Below are 24,829 nucleotides of genomic sequence, written 5' to 3'. Positions count from 1 at the left end.
ACAATGAGTGTGTTTACATGAGCACTAGAGTCCTAGCTCTGATTGTATTTTTGGAGTATAATGATTATGCTCATCTAAATATCCTGATAAACATGGATAAGGTTTTATAAGTTATGAATAACCAGGTTTCTCATGTTCCATGTAAAAACTATATCCCAATTATAATCAAAACCAGGATAAGAGTCAAAACTGAGATACTAATGTGCATGTAAACATACCCTGTATGAAACACAGTGAGATAAAAATCTGTTGTTGAAGTGGCAACCCGTTACCCAGTTTCCCATTCTAGCCCAGTTAAGTACATCCTGGCAGCAAGCTCAATTAGTGTGTTTCATCCCGTGGTAAGATAAAAGTTGGGAAAGTTTAATGCTCGGTTAGACTGCTCGCATCAACACATTAAGTATCATAAGGGCAATCATGCCTCAGTTTGTGCCCATAACCTTGGTCCTTGAAAAGCCGCTCTCTTTCCACAGTCAAAGCTAAAAGAGTGAATGAAAAAAAAAAAATGACGAGGAGTTAATGCTGAGGCGGCAGAAAAGGAGAGACAGTCACAGCACTCAGCTGTAACACAGTCTGGCACAACACTAACAAAGGAAATGAGCAAACCACACAGCAAATAACAGACTTTTATTCAACACCCTGGGCCTCACTGCTTACATCTGGGTGCCAACCCCAGTCATTTACAAATAAACGGATTTATGAGAAATATTATGCACAAATTACTACATTTGTCTAGACAGGACATTATTTTAGCTTTACTTACACTGGCATGATCAAGTTCAACTTTCATAAATATGTTTATTGGTATATGTCAAACATTTACAGCTTCCAAATTTGCACTTAAGAATAAATGGCATGAATCGGCAAATAAACAAAAATTCTCACAGTGTAAAACTATACATATGATTTGGAAAAACAAATTATACTTCCTAGAGAATATAAATCAATTTCAAGAATTTCAGAATTTAGCATTTGAAATTCCAGTTACTGCATGTGGCATGATGCATTATATGTTAATGTGTCATCTTGTACATACAATACAATAATGCAAGATGAAGGATAGCTTAGTGGCTGCCTAACTCTAATTTTATATATCAATACTTGATGAATGAAATAAGCTATCATCAAAGCTGATCAGTGTTTCCAGTCCACAACTATAAATGTATTCAAAGCAAGAAATGATTTACACAAGACCTGAATTTCCCTCTAGATATGGTCATAAAGGCAAAGTTTAAAGCAAAGGCAATATACTACGGTACAGTTTACATTATACTATTTTGCGGTAATTTTTCTATTTTTCAGTATGAGACTCCTGTGTGGCGACAAACATGATGACTAACCCTTGACTTTCACTGTAATAGACAACAAAATGCAGGAAGGAAGAAAGGCAGAAATTAATCTCATCATGTATCTTATTTTTCATGCTACAAATTGACAAACAGACAACACAGAAATTTTTTTTGCACAAAGATTTGACAGTAATTGACAATGTAGCTCACCATTACAGACATTACAAACTTCAAATAGAAATTTTGTTGTTACAGAACAATAATATTTCTGGCATACATAAAATAACCGTTTCAATAAGGTTTGGTTTGTAATGATGTGCAGATATCATCTGTCATAATGTGGCAAAGCAATGTTTTACTTTTAAAGTGACACAGTCTCTGAATGCAAGGCTTTGAAAAGGGAATTCATTTGGAAACAACCCAACACATAACTCAGTCTATAAAATACATCCTCAGCTTATCTGCTTGTTGCTTTTAAGGAAAATGTCAGTTGCCAACTGACCAGGTAACATGAAGATGATTTTTACTTAGCGTGACGGAACAAACCTGATCAGTGTTTCACAATAGGAGAATATGGAATAAATGTGATGTATTTAGTGTTTGACTCTCCACTATACAAAAAGAAAAATTACACATTTCAAATGCAAAACTGACAATTTATAACACTAACTGTAACGTCCCAAACAGGTAGAACACAGAGTTTTCTACAACTACTTTAGTCATTTTGATGTGGCTCTTCCATTTGTTTTTTCATCAGCTTGATTTTTAGTGTGTAATATTCCTCTTGAAGCTTGAGGACAGCCTCTTGTCTTCTCAGCACAGACATTTCCAAATCCATTCGCTCTTGCAAAGTTGCGCAGTGCATTGACGTTGGAGAAGTGGAGCAGGGAGTATCCAAGTTTTCTCCAGAGGCAGTAAAGATGGTAGCACGGGGAGTACTGAATTGTATTGCAAGTGATTTGGGAATGTTACTGAAAATCATTTTTTGTTCTCCTGGAGAGGTGGATGGATCTGGATATGTAAGGAGCTCATGCTCTGTCAGTGGACGTTTGTTTGTTAATCTTTCATCGGTTGTGTGGTCATTTCCATCTTTATCATAGCTGAAATGGAAAAAAACGTTTGTCCATGAATTTATCTAACAGGCAGTTGCATTTCAACCTTTACACATAAAGGGCCGGTATATCAAAATTACACTATTAAAAACAATGTTTTCTCACTTCCTTAGCCATGTGGATAGTTTTGGTTTAATTTATCCAGGTTCAAGATACAATACAGTGGCAAATTAATAATGGCAGTCTAAACACACAAGAGAGGCCAAAAAATGTACTACCTGTTTTGTTGAGTTTCTACCAACTCTGACAATGAACAGTCTTCTCGATCTTGTTGAAGCATGTCTGAGAGGTTCATCACAGAAATCACTAATTGGGTCACAGTGCTGAACTCTTCAAGGGACAGGCCTTCATCTGTGAATGAAAAATCATGTGTCACATGTGTGTGTGTGTGTGTGTGTGTATATATATATATATATATATATATATATATATATATATACACATTCATATACATATGTGTGCAGCCATTCCCTAAAGGTCTTATTTCTTATTGGATTGCAGTTTTAATGATACTAATTATAAGACTTGTTATTGCTAGCAAAGTGCCCATTTTCCTTACCTGTACCCGCTTGCCTTTTCTGTCTTTTGATCTCCTCCCTCGACTTTGCAAGCAGATTTTCCCACTTTTTGTTGCAGTCAGAAACTGTACGCTGAATCTGTGGAAAGGCATTATTGATGGCTTGGGCTATTTCCTCCCAGGCTTGTCTTTTGTCTTGTATAGATATTCCAGTACTGCACTTCCCTCTGATTATGTCTTTCTTCTCCTGCATTAACTGGGCAAGAAGGAGGCACTCTTGGTCTGTCCAGTTAGGTCTTCGTTTCCTGCTGGACATCCCTTCAAGAAGTTGTTGAGGCATTTTTCTGAAAGAGAGAGAGACAGATTGATTATCTACTCTGTCTATTACAATTGGTCCTTGTTACATCATTGCAGCACAAGCATACTGTGGAGAAATTTCAGCATGAATAAATATAACTGTACTGTTCAACATGAACATCTGACTCTGAGGTAATGCCTTCCATTTAAGTGTTTTTAAACTTAAGTTATTATATTTAAGAGATTTTTGAAATTTTACAATTATCGCTACCTGGAACTGAATCAAGGCGAAGAGTAATCTGGTACCAGCCCAGGCTCTTGCGGGATGTTAATTCTACTAGGCACAAAAGTTGCTATAATAAATAAATCCAAATAAAACCTTAAGGTAAAACGTAAGGCTTTCCTCTCCGTCTCAGGGAAAATTCCACCGCGTCGCGGGATAATGACGTTGTCTCTTGGTGACGTGTCAGTTTGTTTACAGCGCTGCAGCTGCACGAACATGGCTGTGGATATAACTTTACTCTTCAAAGCCAGCGTGAAGACAGTAAAAACCAGAAACAAGGCGATAGGAATAGGCTTTGACTCTACCAAAGATGAAATTTTCAAGCGGAGCAGACCCAAGAGCGGCTTCTCTCCAAAGGCGAAGGAAGTGGTGAGTGTTTCCCCGAGCTAGATTTAGCTAACATGGCTAGCACCGATACAAATTGACTTTAAATTTAATGACAGCTAAATACAAGACTGTTTGAATCAAAGTGTTATTCATGCTGTGTTGGATAGGCAACAGAAGCCTAGGAAAAGTGTGCAGCAAGGTAGGAAATACTTTGGTAAGTCTGGTGTTAGCAAACTGAAAGCTTGAGTTTAGTAAAGTAGGTACCAGTTGTTCATAGTTAACAAGGCATCTATCTGTATGATGCAACATGAATTGAATGAGAGGTGGCAGTGGGAAACACAAAATCCTATATATGTTATTTTATATGGTGATAACTGCTGATAGATAAAATATCAGCTGCACTTGTAGGTTTAGTTGGAGTGGATTCATGTTTTGATCCTGATGTCAGTTGTATTTTACTTTACTCCTCTGTTTTTTATGCTATGCTGTTGAAATCTTGAGATCCACACATAATGGTATTATTTAACACCAACACTGGAGATGACAAAATAACCACAGCTATTAAAAATATCACAGTATTGTCATATTTGAGGTGATAGAATTGATTCAATGAGAACATATTTGGTGTTAATTGGTCCAGTGTCTTCAAAGAGGCTGTCAAAATGAGATACACCTAATTTCAACCTGTTGTCGTCTCATGATGGGTCAGCTTAATATGATTTCTATAATCATATTCATGTTCAAGAAACAATGCCAGAGCTTTACACAGTAGAAATACTAACCTTATGGTCTTGATTATGTTTATTTTAAACAATACAAACCAGAAATCATGATTACATTACTCAATGAATCAGAACTTTATTTTCTCCCTGTGAGTGTGTTCGTTATTTATAACTCTCGAAAAGGAAATAACATTCCCTGTATTCAGAGCAAAGTAGCTTTCCATAGAGCCATTACCTGAAAATCTATTATGCTGGATCGCTATGTCTGCTTGTCTCTCCAACTCATCTTGCAAGGTGCCAGATGTTCTGGGATCAGGTTATGAATTGCGGTTAGCAGACAAGCCACTCCATCAGATCTAAAATCTTACAGTTGTCATTTGGTCTTAGTAAGTAATCTGATGTCTACACTTTTTTGCATGTATTTATGCTTCATCCACGTTTTGTTGCTGACTAACTCTGATGCATGTGTCACAGATTGTATTCTGCTTCTCTTTATTGCCCCTCTCTGGACCCACTCACAAAGCATGGTAGCATTATTGCTGCTGAACTAAACAACAGGTTTCTGAATGTGTAATTAAAGGAAAAGTTAGTAAGTTAAATTAGTAGTTTATCTCAGACAAGGCAACATAGTCAGTCTTGAATATCAGCTCTGGTCTGCATTGTCGTCTCCTCTTTGACCACTACATTCCAGCAAAATGTAAGCATATCGTGGCAAGCACTTAATTTAATTTCCAGTAGACATCAGTGAATATGGACAAAAGACTGCAAAGAACATTACAACAACTAATATAATTTTCCAAATATCATTTACACAGGGAAATAAAGATCACTGAAATAAATAGCACTCATAAAAATGCCACTTTTGTCGACTTGAACCTGGGTCAGACTACAGGAATTTTCAAATCCTGCCCAGTGTGGGCAGTTCAGAATAAATGAGTGCTCTGCTTGAGATCTGGGCAGACAAAAGCTAAGTTCTTTGAAAAAAAAATCACACTGGGCCAACTGGCCAGACTCAACATTTTTGAGCCCAGAATACTTTTTATGCCAACTGTCAGGTCCGACAGCCACTCCTCCCCCAACACTGACAGGCCTGGACTCTGCTTTTAGAATTGACCCGGAAAATTGCCTCATGTGATCTAGACTTAAGGTGGGAGTAAGCCAGATGACTTAGAAAAATAGTAAAGAACGTTCTCCTCATTTTCTGATATTGAAAAGACAAGTTTTTGTATAATATCCTGAACGAATTAAAACGGTGGTTCAATATTACAAAACTACTGGTTGTCAGCGAGGAAATTTTGATTTCAGTTCCTTCTTTAAAAGACTTAATTAAGGTAAATAATCCTGATTTAATTGTAGGAAATTTCATATAAGCTTAAATATATTAGTGAAAACAAGTTGTTTTGAAGCTCTTCTCATGGGACACTGACCTTTAAATCTTGGCAGGAAAGGCAACGGTGGCATTTAATTAGCTCAGAAAACTTCAGAAAACATCTCAAATTTTATTCTTCCCCTGAAGTACAGAGACATCATCAATGGTTGGCAGTAGGAGATGGATCATTAGCAACTAAAATGTTTCAATTCATGTCATGGGTGTTGCTTATACAGCCAGAAGTCCTTGGCCTAACATGAATATCATGAACGCAAACCTCTTCAAAGGCACCTTGAAGAACCACTTTACGTTTCCCTCGGGGAGTCAGGACTTTTAAGTTGTACCTGATGTCTCCAGCCATCAGTCTGAGGCAAACATGAGCCCAGTCTCAGCACCTCTGCACAACCAGGTTTTTGTTATGTACTGTTACATTGATATTAGAAATGGTGGTTTAATAAAAGCACTGGTGCTGATTCAAAAGAAACCCAAACCCATCCTGTGGTGACTGCCCTCTGCTCTCTCCCTCCCCACCGCTGTCTCCCTTGCACTGCAGATATCATCTCAAACCATCTTGGTGAAGCAGCTTTTGTAGAAATTGAAATTGCGAGTTTGGAATGTCCTGACTGCTTACAGTTATGTCGCGGTTTTCACCCACAGCTCCCCCAGCTCAACTATCCATTCTTCCCTCTGTACAGCCTGACATAGGCAGCATTTTTTTGTGCGAGTCCCCTCTTTACATGTATGATTCCATAAACATGCTGCAATAACATTTTCTTTCGGCTCTCGAGCAATTTCTTGGGGAAAGCCGATCTTCCCAAGAGCCAGTGATTAAAGGTGGAAGATCAAAACAGAGAAAATATTAAATTAGGTCCCCAGTAACAATGTTGACGGCCGGCACCAAATGCACAACAGATGTGGGTGCCCTTCTAGACATGAATAACTCTCCAAGTTCCCACTGAAGCTTCACAAAAATAGAAAGAAAACATCAAAGTTGACAAATACACAGTGGTCCTGTGAGGCTTTTTTCCACTCAAAAAGCAGCGCCATGAGAAAGGAAATGTAGCGTCTTTCAAGGCAATGCAAAAAAGGCTTGATTGACTAATAAGAGGGCCTGTGTTTGCAGGGTGGGGTTTGGTCAGGGGAATCTTTTACCTCATAGGGGTCGGTTTGGGGCACTGTGATCTCCATTTCACCGCTCACCTCGTCTCTTTCCATAGCATGCTGCCCTTCTCGAGTTTAAATGGAGGGGTCACTCTAAAATTGTTAAATTGTGTGTAGAAAATAGCGCTTGACTCCCCACTGCGCCTTTAGTATTGGTATTCCAAAATTGGCTCCTTCTCACAGTGTTTTCTTAGAAGCCATGAAAAGTGTCTGGCCATCAGCCAGCACTTGTAAGTATTTTGTGCTGTTGGAGAAGGGGCGCTTCCCTCTTACAACTTTCACATTGAAATAGTATGCTCATATATTCTCAAAACAGTAGTTTGAATTTCAAGAATCTGGTTTACTTGATATTTTTGTTAGTGATGGTCAAGTTTCCAACATTTGGAATTTGGAAGTGAAATGTTTTCCCACATACTGGGATATGTTAAATCAGTGATGGACAAATTTCAAAGATGGAGACCAAACTTTGAAATGGTTTGTAGGATAATTGTTTCAGTTCTTCTGGTCATTTAGATGAAAATGAGGCACATTTGCAGATTTAACAGGTCATGTTGGGCAGATAGTACAGACATTTATGAGTCATCATTAATGTCAGCCATTTAGTGACTGAAGGGTACAAGTTTGGAAATCTGACATTTTTTCCTGAATGTCTTACCAGGCCTATTTAGAATAAAAGTTATTGTCACTAAAGCAAAAAAGTAAAAACATTTATGGCAGAAACACACAGCCTGTAAGTCCTATAGCTAAAATTGACCTACCTGAATATTTACATAATGTCCAACAAATGTTGTAGAGAATAGAAAAACAATCATTCACATAGTAAACGATGAACTAAATCCTGACTATTATATGAAATTCTCTCACGAGACAACGTGAAGTCTGACTGAAGCCTTATTATATTGCAAACTGTATGGAAAATTGGCAGAATGGGCAAAAGTTGAATAAATTTTCCAATGTACAACAACTGAAATTAAGTTTCCTCTTCACCATCTCTGCTCATCAAGTCACAAACTATATTGGCACACAGGTAAAAACATGCTGACATACAGCTGTCCAAACTCAGTCTATACTGAGTCGGCACTTTAGCCATGGGGAAGTGATTTGCGGGGATAACCCCGAGATGAATGTGTTGCTAAATGGTCTCTTTACCATTTGGCCTAATCTCTGCGCTGTTTTCCCATGAAAGCCAGGCAAATTGAATTTTGAGGCATCTGCTGTCAGGCCTGAGCACAATCTTGATTTTGTTTCACTGCGTGCAACAAAGTGTTTTTTTGCATGATTCATGAAAATGAAAATAAAAGAGGAAAAGGTGGTGAAACACAGATTTACAGATGTATGTCAAACTCTAAATCATGAGATGGACACCAGATACCCTCCAGACTAAATTGTTTAAGTGGAACAAAAGTAATGTTGAGCTCAATAGACAAAGGCTCAATTTAAACATTAAAACATGGAGCAAGACTAAAGCAGCAGCTGTGGACACTTTTTAAAGAATGTTGTAAGGCTCTGTTGTTAGACTAATCTTAGTTATTGTGATTTACAATCGTTGAAATACGACCAATACAGATGACAGCAGGCTGCATACTTGACCCTGACACTCAAAAACACAGAGAATCTGAACCATGAAACTACAACAGATGTGTACTCATCTTCTTAAACAGATGACAGCTCTAAAAGACTCTAGTGTGCCTTTTATTATCATTTTATATAACGTGTAAGTAGAACAAGACATGGGGTATTAATCATATATTGTCTGTTCACATTGACAAGTGACACTGTTGTATAAAAAAACTAATAACAGTAAACATACTGTATTGTTTTGCTGTTCATTTTTGGTCAGCATTCATCTACAGTAGATTCAAAGGCCTTGTTTAAGGTCAATAGAAAATGCATTCAGTTGCTTCCTAGGAGGTACAAACTGTCCCAAGTCTTAATTCTCTATTTATAATGAGCTTTGAAAATTGCAGAATTGTTGTCTGTCATCCACTCAGCTGAAGCATTTGTTGTTTCCAGACCCACACACTTTGCTTATAGTTGTTTTCACCACTCCTCAAATTCTTTAAATGCTTAAATGCATCATTTCAGATGCTGATCGGACACATTGTTTGGTTTCAATCTCAACGTAAACTGCTTTGTCTTCACCTTCACTTTTTGAGTTCATATATAAAATTTAGGGTGAAGAGAGAGAAAAAGTGTTTTTCTTTTCTAACTTCCCCTTACAAATTTGGCAATTTACAATTTATGATATATAATAGGAAAGTTTCCACATTGCCTTCTGCTGTTTACTTGACAACATGTAAGTTTGCGCATTTTAGATTCCACAACATGATATGGGATTATCAGGTCAACCTTTCCTGATTTTTCCTTTTGCTTGTTTATGATTGTTTTAATCATCTGTTTTAAAATTAAATCTGGTCCTTGAAGTACTTGACAGAGGTTGGTCATTACTTGAATTTAGTGTACAGTGCACATGGGCACCTCTGACAAGTTTTTGTTTGCTTTTGTGAATAACTGCTACAGCTATCTGATCCAGACCCATCACCTGTTGCCCTTCACACAGCCAACATTTCTTTTTTGTTCATTCAGTTATTTTTGTCCACTGTGTTGTCCAGGTTTTTTCATTAGTTAAATGTAATAGCCTCGGCCAATACATCTGTTTCTTATGGAATTGACTGTTGAAATGTGATGTGATTGCCTCAAAATGCAGCAGTGTAGTTTCCATAGAAATTTGTTCAAAACAGACTACAGGATTTGTCTCACTGGTGATGTGACCAACACAGTCCATTTCTTCAGCAGCAGGACTTTTAGAGATGGACAGAGACGACTTTGTTCACTGACTACTTTCAGCTTGTTCAAAATGCAAAAGGATTTGGAAATGTGACACAATCTTGCAACACAAAAGCAGTGCTGTTGTAGCTTTATAACTTTCATCTTCATCTGTCATTCAGACTTACCTTAACATAACAATATATGGTGATCTTGGTATTGTACGTTGACATTTTGTGTCCGTGAATGATCTGACCTGCATGGTCAAAACACATTAATACAACTTTAGCAGACATGAAAAAAGATCAAGGATTCTGTTCGTAAATAATCTCAAAAGCTTTGTTTGATTTTTGTTTTTTTTGTTTATTGAGCTGACTGAAGTGTTCGAACTGCGAATATACAAGAAGACAAAACTGAGCCCATTAGAGAGTCAGACATAAACATGATAATAAAATCAACATGCGGCACAGTCTTCTCCACTGAAACGTCCTTTCTGTATCAGGCCCACATACCTAAACACAACATAGCATGGCGTCAGTATGGATAGCCCTCGGTCAGGACACACAAGGACTTAAACCAAAGCAGGGTAGTCATCATCAAATTCTGTCAGTTACCTAGATTTAACAAAACAAAGAGCCATCCAGGCTCTTTAGAAATCTGCTAGCTAAGCCTTTTCTCTTTTCTTCCTCATAATAATCCCCCCTGATGGTTTGTTTGGGCTCAGTCGGGGCTGGAGGGAAGCAGGGGGAAGGAGAAAGTGAGGAGGTAAAGTGGGGGTCTTTGATGATGACGAGATTAGATGTAGCCCGGCAGACTGTCTCCTCCTGCCTTCGCTACGAGCTCTGCCTCACACACACCTATGGCGGCTGCACGTATACACATGCACACACTCACATACACCTACACATATACGGTGAGCCGCATGCACATGGCCACCCCTTTCCTTCATTGTTGAGGAATTACTTGCTCTTTAGGGTCTTAAGTTACAAGAGCAATTGATCCCTCTGACCCCCTGCAAACCCTTGAGGTTGTGCTGGGAATCTGAGCTCCAATGTATACACACAGGAGACAGCTCAACCCCCAGAGCAGCACTCTTGACACTCCCCGGCACCCCCACAATACACACACACACACACACACACACACACACACACACACACACACACACACACACACACACACACTCTAAATCAGCATGTCCCAATGCTGTGGATTTAGCCCTGCCTGCTGGTCAAAAAGGTGTAATACCATGAATACACTTCTTCAAGCAAATATACATAAATAAAAGGCTGAAGCCAAGTGCTAATTGCAAACAGAAAATATAGTTTATAGGAAAAGATAAATTAGTCATGCCATGTGAAAGATTCTATTTTCCCCTTTATGGCAGGCCAAGGATAGTCCAAAAAAACTAAAATCACTAAAACTCGGAAATGTGCTTCCACAGCAGTTTTCCTGGTTTGTAAATAAAAATTTTACCACTATAGCCAATTTAACTTGGTAATTAGAAGTTGAACGCTTCATAAGATACACACCATGATAGTCACCTAACCATGCTATGTATGCCATCACAAGTTAGTCCAAGGTTGTTTCTCTTGTTTTGTCTGACCATGTTCAAAACAAGGATATTCAGTTTATTATCCTGGAAAACTGAGAAAAGTTACTACTTACAGCATTAGTCAATTATTAAAAGTGAATTGACTAATCTATCAATCGGCTAATTGTTTCAGCTCCACTTATATCAGACTTGTGTGTTTAAAATATATGGTTGATCTAGGAGGTGAGAACTAACACAAATCCAACATTTCCTTTGATTTGCTCGAATAAAAATAACCACAAGCACTACAATTTAAAAACACAAATCAGTTTGTGCTAACAATAACTTCTACTTAGATTGAAGCAATTATCAATGAAAAATAATGCAATACATTTGTCATATGTCACCACTCTAAGATGCATATTTGAGTGACTGCGTGCATGCTGCAAGATAACCCTTTATTTCCAACCTAACATCACTAAGTACATGTTAAAAAGGAGGTGGTTCGTTGGAGGTTTTATGGCTGTAGGTCTGGAAAATCCTACCATTAAGTGTTGGTAGTTGTGGACTCACAGGACCTCACTTCAAAGTTTTCTCATTCACTGAGACACTACACAACGCCCGATGTTTTGAAATACTTTGAACCATAAGAAAGGTTCTCTTCTCCCCTGAACCCCCCTCTAATCTCAACTGCTCTGAACAACAATTAACTCTTGACCTCTAATAATTGTATTATTACAAGGGTCAGCTTACCTGAGTTAGTATTTGCCCCACAGCAGTGTCTTGCGTCACTGACTTACCTTATAAACCAGAGAAGGAGAACATTGGTCTCTAACAAATTGCTCAGCTCTGTTTATCTTGACACCTTCTTTCTGCCTTGAAAAACTTTTCATTTTTCAAACGTCAGCTCAAATAAGACGGGGCTTCAGGTCACCGTGACGCGAGGAATGAATGTTTAGAGACATTATTAGATGGCTGGTGCCAGGTTACTCTTTACAGCCAAAGCAATTTGATAATTGAGGTTGTTAGAGTGAAAAGGCTGAAGGCCGAAGACAGCGTCATTATGCTATCAAAATAATCTCCCACGCTCTGGGGTCGCTGTCACAGTCAAACTCATTGTGTCATTTTTCAATCCTGGGCTTGTCTCAGTTCTGTCTTCTTGTGGATCTCACAGAGCCTGCTGTGTGCATATTCACACCCACTTGTACCTTGCCAGCAGAGCTCTGTGGACAGGGAAGCAATTTGGTCCTTTTTTTAATATTTGACCGAATTACAGGAGCAAATATTGGATTGAACCAAGTTTCCTCTGGTTTCCCTATGCACACACACACTTGGACATTTTCTCAGTGATAAATAGTAACAGATCATGAATTTAAAGCTTATTAGAGATCGCTCTGTCAGTGCTCTGTATGCAGCAGCTCATGGTTTTATTTATGAGAGCTGTTTGAGGAGGAAATTGCAGGTTTGATTTTTGTATGTCCCTGACTTGATGAATTGTCAAAAGCAAATATTGAGAATTCACAGAGATAGACAAGACACTGGTCGCCTGTCACATCCAATAAATACTAAGTTTTACATTTACTCTGGCTCTGTCTAAATGTAGTTTGGAGAAAATAGTTTCCTGGTACATGTCTAAAAACTCTTTCTTAAGCTGTGTTGACATGGTTAACATATTTGAAGGAGCAACTGAGGCATCGCATTTAAAGGGACTCATTGACATGAAGGTAATGGAGTCAAATAATCCTTTTTTCTCACTTTATCTTGGCAGATCACAAACATCACCAAGCTGAAAGACTTTCTGCTACAACACAGGAAAGATTATGTGAGCGCCGGAAGGTAAGCCCCTCCAAACGGTTGCGGTAATCCACCACAATCAACAACAGCAGCGGGAAAATCCACCAGTGCTGCAGGGAAGGGACAAACACTTTGATTCTGACAAAATTCAGAAGGGGTCAGAAGTCAGGGTTATTTGATGGGACTTCTAAATATGTCTTTTGCGTGTGTGTGTGTGCGCCCGCGCACTGTAGAGGCTTGCTGCTGGCACAAGGTCAGCAGCGAGTAGGGTGGTCTGTAGCGGTAGGCTCCAGTCTAATTGTGTGGAATAATTGAGCTGCAACCAAGTGGAGAACAAATCACGCCCTGGGACTAATCCAGGCCTTCCTCCGCTCAAGGCCCCCTCTGTGTTTTGTAGGTGTGGGTGTGTGGAGTAGCCCATGTTTTGTTAGGTTTGTTGATAAAGTCTCAACAGAGCACATTAACTAAACATTAGAGATGTCAATGGGTGGAGTGCAGTAGTATTAAGTGGTGGGAAAATCCATCAAGATGCCATCACTGGTATGTGCACAAGTCTCGTCTACATTCAGCCTCATCATCAGCCGTTCCTGTCTGCCAATTTTCTTATCATCTTCCCTTTTGCTCTTCTTCATTTGACTTTGCCTGACAGAATAATTATGGATTTTGGATTATGACTGAATTAGTGTAGCTGGTCACCATTTCAGTCCAAGTATGGCTAATTGAAGGCTAATTAAAGTAAAAGCCTTGTTGATGGAACCCTGGAATAGAGATACAATACAAGACAATACAATTTATGGTAAGATACTATGACTGTAGCTTAAACAAACAAACCAAAAATGCTTCTCTACGTCATAGTAAAGGACGACTCGTTGCACTTTATATTTTATCACTGCATCTTAATTCTTTCGTATTTGTTTTATTTAGGGGATGCAGTTTGAGATTATTTTCATTAAAATAGTGGCAACACATATTCCCAGGGTCCATTCCCGGATTTTTTTGTGTCCATAACCCAAAGATGTAAAGATGTGAAACAGAAAAGCAGCAAACTGTCACACTTGAGAAGCTGGAACGAGAAAATGTACTTTTGCTGGAAAATTTATTTCATGAAACAATTCACTATCAAAATAGTTGCTGGTTAATTTTCTGTCAATTTGAGTTATCTTTTCAGCTCTAGTTTAATTATATAATCATTTTAGGGTTTTACATTAACAGTGATATTTTTCGCAAGAATGACCTTGATTAATCCTGTCACACCAATTCAAAATTCAATCTAACCTAACTAATCAAAACCACCTTCACACATGAATAGAATTACAGCTTTCTCAGTGCTGGGGTCTTTTTGTTTTCACTAGCTCTGTATGTTCTTAGCTAAGAGAGTTGTTGTGTCTTAGAAGTCTACCAGAGGGAGACGTTAAGTCTCAGCTGCACACTGTGGTGTGACAGCAGGAAGCTCCTGGGTTTGATTGCAGTCATGCTCTTTCCTGTGTGGAATTTACATTCTCTCTGTGTTTCAGTTTTCTCAGATTGTTCCATTTTCCTCACGTAGTAATAAAACATGAGCTCAGGTGAATTGGAAAGTCACGTCCACCCGCCCAGAGCCTGGTGCAATAGGTCTCTGCCCCACGTGACCCTGAATAGGAATGGAGAGAGAACAGGACGTGGTTGAAGGTAGACATGAGTTAGGGAAGAGGAAGGCATCTGTCAGGGTTTAGGCCACTTGTTGTAAATATGTGCTTTAAAGAGCCTTTGTTAGGATATCAATCAAATGTTCAGCTTCTGCTACATAGCCACAAAGTATTTGAACTCACTGTGATTGGTCTTGTGTGTTCTACAGTCTCATCTCGTCAGATCTTACCCGTATGACGGACAGTGAACGAGATCAGATCGACCAGGATGCTCAGATCTTCATGAGGACGTGTTCTGAAGCCATCAAGCAGCTACGCAATGAAGGTATGTGTTTCTATTACTGTGCACCTAATGAACTATTTTACAAACATTATTTGAAATGTAGAATATGCTTTTAGGTGGTGGTAGTTTTGTAATACATTATGCGGTATACATGACTCAGATTTTAGTTTTTAAACTCTCAACTGTGTTGACTTACAAAACATTAACAGCGAGCTGAGTTGAAAATGGATGTGATATTACTTTTGGGCAGCATCCCAAAATCAGCGAGTTTATCTTTAATGAATGAATATGTTATTGTTGTCAATGTAGCAGAGAAGAAGGTGACATCAGCCCAGATAAAGGAACACAGAGGGGCAGTGCTGGACCTCATTGAAATGTATCTGAAAGGTGAGTTTATGCAACTCATTACAATTCAGACTGATATTGTCTTGCACCAAGTCCTCTGTGGACTATTTTGAATGCATCCATTTGCTTATCTTAAGGACGTTTACTGGTTAAGAAAGTGATGATAAGAGCCCAGCACTCTTCTGTCTTTAAGGAGTGTGTAAGCTGTACTCTGAGCAGAGAGCAATTAGAGTCAAGAGAATGGTGGATAAGAAGAGGATGTGAGTATGCTTTCTATGCATATACCTCATTCCCACAATTTATTATTTCTTAAAATCATTTTAGGACTGTAGTAACTTTAAACTTTGTTGCCCTTGATTCACGTGGTCTCAGGTCCAGACTGGCCCCAGAACACCACAGTCATGTGGAGAAAACGCGTGAGGTGGAGCCCACTGAGGAGAAAACTGTCAAGGAAGAAAGTTCTGGTGAGTCAGTGAGTCCTCTGAGACACTCGACTGTACTTCTATGGCAGCACAGGCTGGCACACGCAATCCTGCTACTATATGTGGGTACTTTGTTGAACATGATTTGTTCTATTCTGGTTTGGTATTTTTGTGTATTTATGCATTGGTCAAAGAAACACTTAAGTTAAATCAGTAGATACATTCACTAAGAAATACGATTTTAAAGAGTTTACAACAAGAATTTTAGTGAAGCAGTCTGCGTGTTAAAGGTTAGTGTCTAATTCTTACTTGCATCTTATCTACACCAGCTTTTAAATTAAGCATTCCACGCCATTAATGATGTTTTCTCAGCCGTCTGAAGGCAGCAGGACAGATGTGTGTGTGTTATGTACAACCTGTAATTTGAAACGTGTGTTGTCATTACACAACACATCCAATAATTTGCAGTTCTATACGTTCATGTCATCCAGACCATCAGGATTTGGCAAGTCATTGGCTAATCAGATGCATTGGACAGTTCATAATAAAATATGAAGGTGAATAAAAGTTCTTAGTTCTGTCTATATCACTAAACATCCTCAGGACTATCCTCATCCATATCTTCAGCCAATAACAATAGCATATTCGGAGCAACAGCTGAACTAAACAGTTGGCATTTTTAATTTTTTAAATGGATTTTTAATGGAATTTGCATTTGTTACAGCAAATTGACGGTAATGTTTCAAAAAACAAATTGTCTTCTTTGTCATTATCACAGTAAGGCTGTTATTATGCGAACCAAGAAAACGACTTCTACAACCCTTTTATCACTTAAATGTAGCACATTTTAATAGTTTTTTTGTTCTAAAATTTTTCAGTTAACAACTGCACATAATTGCAATTATATTTGCTATTGCTATTACTGTTTCAAACCAAAAAACATCTGTCATTATGTGAGGGAAAACATGGTAAACCTTTGTTTTTTAAATATCTCCACAAACACAGCATAGTTGCCGAGCTGTATATTGTCACCTTGACACTGAACATCCCAGACAACAATAATATTCAAAACTGGCTGCTCTAAGGCCCAATATGGTGAAGTGTAAAGTTACTACAAGGATACTGCAAATACTACAAATCAGTCTAAATAACCACTCAGGGATGGCTCAAAGAGAGAATAAGCAACTAAATGAGCATTTCAGCTAAACCAAGTGAATGACAGAGGAAATGTTGGGTGTTTTTTGAAGAGACATGACGCGTTTTCACTTTGTTTTCCTCCCTGTAGAGAAAAGTGTGTCAGAGGTCCTGGACAACACTGTGGAACACCTGTGGGAGGAAGGCCGAGTGGAGGACGAGCTCTCTCCTGAGGAGATCCAGATGGTATGGCACCTGAGACATCATTATTTATTATTCATGTTGTATAGTATATGTAGATCTGTATGATTCATATGTGTTTGATGAATGTATAGCTATCTAAATGCACAGGGATTCACACATCCATTGCTTTACTGTGGAGGGTTTTTAGGGAGAATTAAATTTGTAGAGGTCCAGATAACAAACTCATTTGGACTTCAGAGTTATTTGTCATTACAAAAATGGCACACAGTCAAGTGTATTTGTACACAAGCAATCACTTAAATTAGTTTAGTAGTTTTATGGAAGTTCAGATAACACAGCATATCCAAAGTTCTTACACTGAATTAACGTCATGTTCATAAGCATCACTGATGAAGTGCTGTGTGTTTTCTGTCTAGTTTGAGCAGGAAAACCAGAGGTTGGTGAGTGAGATGAACAGCCTGGTGGATGAAGTGAGGTGAGTCTCCCTCAGCACACATGTTCCTGTCCCATTTTAATAAGACTGTTCTGAACAGCATTACTAATGCCAAGGGAGATCAGTAATTTCAGTCTGTTCAGACATTAGTGTTGTGAACGGTAGAATTATTTACTGGGAGTAATTGCAGTAATTCAGAGACACTCTTGTCTGACTGTGTGTCACTTCCCCTCCCACTAAATTACATGCCCAAACTGATTGAAATACTACGTGCGCAAGACAACACATTCATGAAATATCAGATGTCGATCCAGACAGGATTAAAATGACCCAAGGACATAGGTGTATGCAGATTAAATTATTACTATGGTAGCCAGAGAAAATCACTGACATGTTTGTTCCAGATGGAACAACATTCCTAAGGTCCTGAGGTGAAAATTACCAGACCTGCCCCGGTAATACTAATGCCATCTGGAAGGGCTTAAATATGCTAGGCACACTGTTTTCACGGGATGTGTCATGCTTCCCGTTTGTGCCCATCAGGCAAATCGAGGGGAAGGTGGTGGAAATCTCTCGACTTCAGGAGATCTTTGCTGAGAAAGTCCTGCAACAAGTGAGCTTATTTCCTTTTCTTTCCATCACTTGGTCACTTAAATGCACAGTATTTCAAGAATAAGTCACACGTGAACTGATCTGATCCATCTCGCTTTCCATGACAGGAAACAGAGATAGACAGTATTCATCAGCTGGTTGTGGGTGCTACGGAGAACGTGAAAGAAGGCAATGAGGATATACGAGAGGTAACGCTCAACTAGATGAAAAAAAAAAAAACAGTTCTGTCGATATTAATGAATCGTATCAGTAAAATGTTCCTCTATCTTCTAACTTCTGTCACAAGGCAATCAAAAACAACGCCGGCTTCCGAGTATGGATCCTCTTCTTCCTCGTCATGTGCTCTTTCTCTCTCCTTTTCCTGGACTGGTATGACAGCTAACATAGCTGCCAGCATGGACTCTATACAACAGGAAACCTCCTGGCTCTGGCACGTATTGGTTATCTCATAAAGAAATGACAACAGCACACTGTATGAATGTACCACTTCCCATGCTGAACCCGGTGGACAAGTTGTTCTTCATGAAGATTCTGGATTGAAGTGGAGATGGCAGTTTGTTCTTCTCTGGTCTTAACTATCAGTTAATCTTTGTCCAGTGCTTTTAGTGCAGCATCAGTGTTTACAAGCACTTGTGTTGAGTCGAGCTTTGTCAGGAGCACTGTATTCACTCTAAGTGTGTGTATGGTTGGACACTGTCTTTTATCTTCCACTAAATGAAATAATGGTTTGATTGGCTGCAACCCTTCTTGTCTGACTGACTGAAAAAACAGATCTTGTTTTTTGTTGATCCTTCTTGGAACCAACTTTAATGCACTAGAGGATACTGTGTAGACTTGCATCTTGTCTTTGCAGTCTCATGTATTTAAATATATTGTAAACTTAGGACCCTCAATGACATTTGTGTTATAATTCACTGTCAAACCATTGAGAATGTTTTGCTTTCCAGGCATTTATTTGATATCTGTCACAGCATAACTGTACTGACACACCACTCACAGTAGTAAAACTAAACAATATTCTTAATTAAATTCTGTTTCTTTCTTTACCTCAGGATATCATTTTAAAAGAGTTAATACATTTCAAATTTATGTCAAACCTTCACATAACATCAGCCATGGCCTGTCTTGAGTTGTGTCAGCCAAAGAAAAGAGGCTGGCGATTTGAGATTTGACTCACAGGGCCCCCTGATATTTCTGCTAATCTGTTTATTAGGATTAACCTATATTCTGGTGGAAGCAGTACAGCACTTAGAAATGTTCCTTTGATCTCAACTCAAGGGAACATGAACTGGTAACTGTATTTATTTTCTGCCTTGTGGGAGTTTCAGCATTACTGACAAGATTTCCTCTTGAACTAGTTAAAGGAAATGTTCTTTTACATATATGGATTCCACTTGAACATCGGTGTGAAATGTGGGCACTTTATTTCAGTTTTTCATTTAACATTTTTATGTAGCAAATGCACTTCAATGGTAATCATTACATTGTTTGAAAAAAGTACATAATTTGTGTAAATGACAAATACAGAAAAAAGCGACAGGACAAGCAACTACTGTCAGATTGTTCCACTACATCAACCTAAGTCTAGCGTCTGCGATGGCTACCAACAGCCATCTATGGTGACATTAATCAATGCGAAGCATTGCACAATACAGTGTCTTCACTAGCAATGCAAAAACATTCAATAGAGTAGCATAAAAGTTATGCTATGTAAAGTAACCAATAACTAAGTCTCATGTAGCCAGCAAAGAAAAGCACGTGGTGGTCACAAAGAGTTCAAATGAATGGAGACAATCATTAATGCTGGTTTAAAAGACTTGATGCATCAAATACTAAAAACTCCTTAAGAGCACTATATGCAGAGAGCAGTATGGGCTGAATCAAAATAACACGATTAAAATAGTTTTTTTCGCTGGTTAAAAGGTTTCTTTCAGATCAACCCTCATTTATTCACAATATTATGACAGTAAAATATGTTGACACAGATGACCTCAGTGGTAAATATGCTGCAAACTTGCTGGAACTCAAGAGGTCTGACATGCGCTATCAATACTGTATCTGAAAAGAAAGAGGTTCAAAGCAAACTGTATTATTGTTATTGGAGTCGTGCGTGCATGTGCATTAAAACAAGCAACGCAGACACAAGATGGTTCACAGTCATTTCACAATCTGAGTACTAAAGTGAGTTCTCTTACATATGTGTATGTACAAAGACAGTGAGTGTGTGTCTGTGTGTCAGTGTTTGTGTTTCTGTGGCGTTTTCTACACATTTGCCACTCTGTTTTGAAGTGTAAATAAATAACAACATATGCTATTCAAACAAACTACAAATCCAGCCAACTGTAAGCCTCACTTTGCTGAAAACATGTTCAAAATTTCCACACATTTCCTGCTACAGTACACATTCGCTGGCCAAACTCTATCAACAAGGCAGCATAGCACCTCAGGAAAGAGAGGTTGATTTTTCATCAACAGAAAGCCATGGGATTCTGAGGTTTGCTTGAATGACACAACCATATTATTTATTTTTTTCTGCAGCAGGTGATGCCACCTGATCCCAGGTTGGTTAAGCAAGCTTCTGAGCAGTCTCCGTTTCCTGCTGGGTGACCTTCTCCTCAGACATGATGGTCATCCATGGTGATACTGACCGAGTGATGGTCTGCTTTGCTATGTTATAGTGGTTGATGAGGGTAAAGAGGCGCCCGCGGCCCCCAGGGCCCTGAGGGGGGTAGTTGCCATACATCCCAGCTGGCATGCAGCGTCCTTGCTTCTCAAAAGAGAGAGAAAACAAGATTAAAAATACCAAGAAAAATACCACCTTGTAGCTTTCTTGAAACAAAACTACAATTAAGGAAAGTATAATGACACTTTGAAAGAAACTGTGATTCACAGTTCACTGTTGCACAATAAGAAAGCATTGATAAATATGGAACTGTAATCTCAAGCAGCAGGGGAAAAGAGCACAAGCTAAGCTTCATTACCTAACCTATACAGGTGTCTGTCAAAATGGATGAGGCTTTCACAGAAAATGAGCTAATACTCAGTCACCCTCACCCCACTGCCATAGAGTGAACTGAACAATGGTGCGCTTTAATGTTGTGCTTTAATGTAAGGAATGTTGTGTTATTCCTCCCCTCAAATTTACATGGTCTCACTTTAAGTTAATTTTAAAAAGTAAATTTACAACAAAAGCTGATTAAAGTGTGGCAGTAGAGATATAATTAAAATGCCACCTTCAAAGAGACAATTATTCTATTAAAGATCATCTCTACTAACAGAAAACAATCTCACGAATGTCAGGTCTTCAAAGGGTACATTTGAGGTAAATAAAAAGTAAATGTCACTTCAATCCCTTTTATTGTGCAACAGTCTTGGTGAAAAAATTGGTCTGATAAATGGCTGCTTAGCATCATTGCAACGCATATGGACACCATTACAACAGTATGGCTGTCTATATGGTTTATTTATATACAATGCTAAAATGCTTTACAAAGTAAAGAACAGAGGTTTACTCAGGTAAAATTCAAATAGTTAAATAAGATAACAACAATCAAATGAACATTAACATATCAACGTCAGACAGGGTCACAAACAATGATGCTCAAAAGTGTTTACCGTGTAAACAAAGCTGTCAGGGCAAGGCTGCTCGTACTGGTAGACCTTGTAGACGACTAGGAATACCACACACACAAGGAAGGCCAGGGCACAGATCACCAGCAAGGTCACCTAAAGCAGACACACAACAGCTCCGTCATAAGCACAAGACCTATGTGACAGATCAGCCTGAGAAAACAACACAGCTACTGTAACTTTCCTAATTAAAGGAGGTGAGTGAGCAGATTGGAGTAATTCATTTTTTCAGATTATTAAACAGCAGCACAAGAGCGCCAAGTTATATGATATATCTAAATACTAAATACGTGAATGTATATATAACAGTGACTAACAGCCAGTCAGGGCTACAGATATTCTGCATATAGTAACTCTACAGGGAATTGGCTTTTGTGACCATCTGTACAGCCCAGCTCTCACCTCTCTGGGGAGTTATGTAACCAGCTACTGGTGTTTCTGGGAAGTGGGAGGGGGATAAGGCAAGGTGTGGGAGAAATGGCCTCATTATTGTCAAAGATGTTGATCGCCACGGTGTGAGAGTGTTCTTGTTATGAGTCAACACAAATGAATATGCTTTTTCTTTGATTAGGTGCTCATAGAGAAACTGAGATCATTTCATGCAACGTCAGAGAAATTGTGATTAAACAGCAGAGAAATCCTGAAGCAAATGTTGATTTTCATTGAATGCTGTGACGACAGTATATTCTAGAGGATTTCTTAGATAGGGAACAAGTGCTCTCTGTACTGTTCCCCAGAATGTTTGGCACTGATTCGATAAGATTGTTAACAGCATGTATCAATATGAGTAAAGGGATATTCTTTTTATCTGTCTGGTGTGAATCCTGCAGTTTCACAGCTGAACAGACAGTACAGCATGTATAAAGCAAAGCAACAGGAGCTTATGAAAGAGACTCTCTGCGATGAAAGGGCTGCCTGCAGCATTTCAAAGCACCAATGTGAGGATATGAGCTGTGTTCTCTGAGAAAGTGGTGTGCCTCTTTGCCTCTCAGATGTTTGAGAATTAAAGCTCTATCACTAAAGGAAGCTTGACAGTTTCATCTGTTGATTTTGAGTGTGGAGGGAGAGTGGTGCAAAGTCTGCATGCAAAACGTGTAATTTGGTGAATTTTAAAATATTCAAGGAAGTTTTTTATACCGTAACCCTATCAGAGCTGGAGCTAGGATTGTCTTTTGTTTTTTCTTTTACAAAACGATTCATATGTAATTATTCTATATGGCGTGAAGAGCTAAACACATCTGCCAGAGGGGCATTGAAGGAGGTGGGAGAGATGCTGCCATTTGGAGGCCATCGCCATGGCAGCAGCTGAATTAATGAGAGTTTCAGGGCGGGGTTAAGTGAATCATTGTGCATTATATCTCCCCATGCAGCCCGGTGAGATGACAGGCAGCATAGGACACAAGACGTGAAGGTGGCCTGAGTGAAGAAGCCACAGAGTATAACTTGGATTGGAGAGGCAATATTATGACGGTAGTGACAAATGTCCCGAGCTGCAGGGAAGACAGCCGTCTGCTCTCTGGCATATGCATGTGTGGAGGTGTGAGAGATATTGGAGATGGGATGATGCATGAAACACAGACAATGGCAGCAACATTATTCTTACTTTGAGTCGCTCAGATACGCCTTCAATGATGCTTATTGAGAACTCAGCAATTTTTGGAGATCGTAGCTTCCCCTTCTTGTTCTCACCATCATAGTCTGCCTTTGTCTTCACCACCACCTGGAAAAAACACAGAACACACACACATTCACATGAGAGAAGATCCAGTCAGCTCATAGCTTAATGTGGAAATAGGAGTTCACAGAAGCAGGGTGGGTAAAATTATTTGTCTTTTGCTTTTGTACGTGTATATAAATAGCAGATCTGTACAAACTGATAAACCAAAAATAATTGTGCTTCCTTAATTGGACTAATTGGACTGGTAGAAATACAGCACAGGGCCCATCAGTGTGACTGTTGAAATCAATGGAAAAACATCAAATCAAAAATCTTACCTTATCTGGTGGAGGAAACTGCAGCTGACTGGCATCTAATGGTGTTATAAGAGGGATGGTGTCAAATCCGTCTTCAGAAACCACCTTTCCGTTATTTTTCTCGCTGAAATTATTTCCCAGTTTAACCATTTTCCCAGCACGAAAAAACACCAACCTGAGAGGAGGAAACAATCGCTTATTACGCCTGAATTAAAGCTATTACCTTTTGTCCTCTGCCCCTATGTGGTTGCATAAATCGTTCAAATAAACACGTGTTTTTTTGGGTTTTTTTACACATGCAAACAGCAGTACAAATCTAACAAAAAATAATGTGCATGATGTGAGACGCTTTGTGGGCCATGAGAAAGCCTGTTAACCACAAAAGCGCAGGAAAGGACACGCAAGGCTTCGACATAATGAGACTGATGCATCACCGTGGAAGAAAAAAATACGATTTACCGCATCCCAACACTTACCAGCTCAGCAGAGACGCGTTTTGAATCGGTGGATTTCTCCTGATGTGGTGACTTTATTGTTCCAGCGCTGGTGTGTGTGTGTGTTTTTTTTTAGGTGTGACGCAGCCGATTTGTGGAGAGCTGGTGCACAATATGGCCAGCTGGGTTTGTGCGCCGCGTTTCCTCCAAGCTGGATGCTGCTGCTGGCGTCTGGTTGCACTGCAAGTGATGTAACATCCTCATCACATCCATCCATACACATACTCTGATCAGTGGCAGTACACCCTGGAGCTGACGGAGCCCATCACCAGCTTACATTTAGGGTAACAATCAGAATGTACAAAATTTTCATTGAGTCCAAAGATGAGGAGATTCCAGGTAAATAAAGAAGGATTTAATGGGCAATTGTGCAAATGTAGCTATTAAAAGATAAATAATAAAGATAAATAGAGATAAACTGACATAAATTAATAGGCTAAAAAAACTGAAGTTATCTGCAGATAAGGTTTAAGATTTAAAAGTAAAACATGAATTAATTCTT

General features: G+C 38.9%; 3 protein-coding genes across 4 annotated transcripts; 1 reads left to right on the top strand and 2 right to left on the bottom strand.

The window, feature by feature from the left end:
* Positions 1-741: 741 nt before the first annotated feature.
* LOC111221811 lies at positions 742-3,667 on the bottom strand. Its single transcript, XM_022745382.1, has 4 exons — positions 3,487-3,667; positions 2,961-3,262; positions 2,620-2,752; positions 742-2,389 (listed from the first exon to the last, which is right to left on the bottom strand). Exons 2-4 carry the CDS (start codon positions 3,256-3,258, stop codon positions 2,005-2,007), a joined length of 816 nt encoding a protein of 271 aa, XP_022601103.1. The 5' UTR covers positions 3,259-3,262; positions 3,487-3,667; the 3' UTR covers positions 742-2,004.
* A 6-nt stretch (positions 3,668-3,673) lies between these two features.
* Positions 3,674-20,374, top strand: stx18 (syntaxin 18). Of its 2 annotated transcripts, XM_022745380.1 has the most exons (11): positions 3,674-3,867; positions 13,146-13,213; positions 15,006-15,121; positions 15,389-15,466; positions 15,618-15,684; positions 15,797-15,888; positions 17,132-17,226; positions 17,601-17,659; positions 18,161-18,230; positions 18,337-18,417; positions 18,516-20,374. In XM_022745380.1, the coding sequence occupies exons 1-11, from the start codon at positions 3,715-3,717 to the stop codon at positions 18,609-18,611; spliced, it is 975 nt and encodes a 324-aa protein (XP_022601101.1). In that variant the 5' UTR covers positions 3,674-3,714; the 3' UTR covers positions 18,612-20,374. The 2 variants fall into 2 exon arrangements, with proteins under 2 accessions (XP_022601101.1, XP_022601102.1); XM_022745381.1 differs by lacking the exon at positions 13,146-13,213 and having other exon boundaries at positions 3,722-3,867.
* On the bottom strand, positions 19,631-24,489 carry nsg1 (neuronal vesicle trafficking associated 1). The gene is made up of 5 exons (XM_022745383.1): positions 24,310-24,489; positions 23,855-24,008; positions 23,463-23,579; positions 21,845-21,955; positions 19,631-20,996 (listed from the first exon to the last, which is right to left on the bottom strand). The coding sequence occupies exons 2-5, from the start codon at positions 23,981-23,983 to the stop codon at positions 20,796-20,798; spliced, it is 558 nt and encodes a 185-aa protein (XP_022601104.1). The 5' UTR covers positions 23,984-24,008; positions 24,310-24,489; the 3' UTR covers positions 19,631-20,795.
* Positions 24,490-24,829: the final 340 nt, after the last annotated feature.

Source organism: Seriola dumerili, unplaced genomic scaffold (genome assembly GCF_002260705.1).
Source record: "Seriola dumerili isolate Sdu_G_001 unplaced genomic scaffold, Sdu_1.0 BDQW01000088.1, whole genome shotgun sequence".
Lineage (NCBI taxonomy): Eukaryota > Metazoa > Chordata > Actinopteri > Carangiformes > Carangidae > Seriola > Seriola dumerili.
The sequence above is the reverse complement of the archived record's forward strand: the minus strand, read 5'-3'. Positions and strand labels throughout refer to the sequence as shown.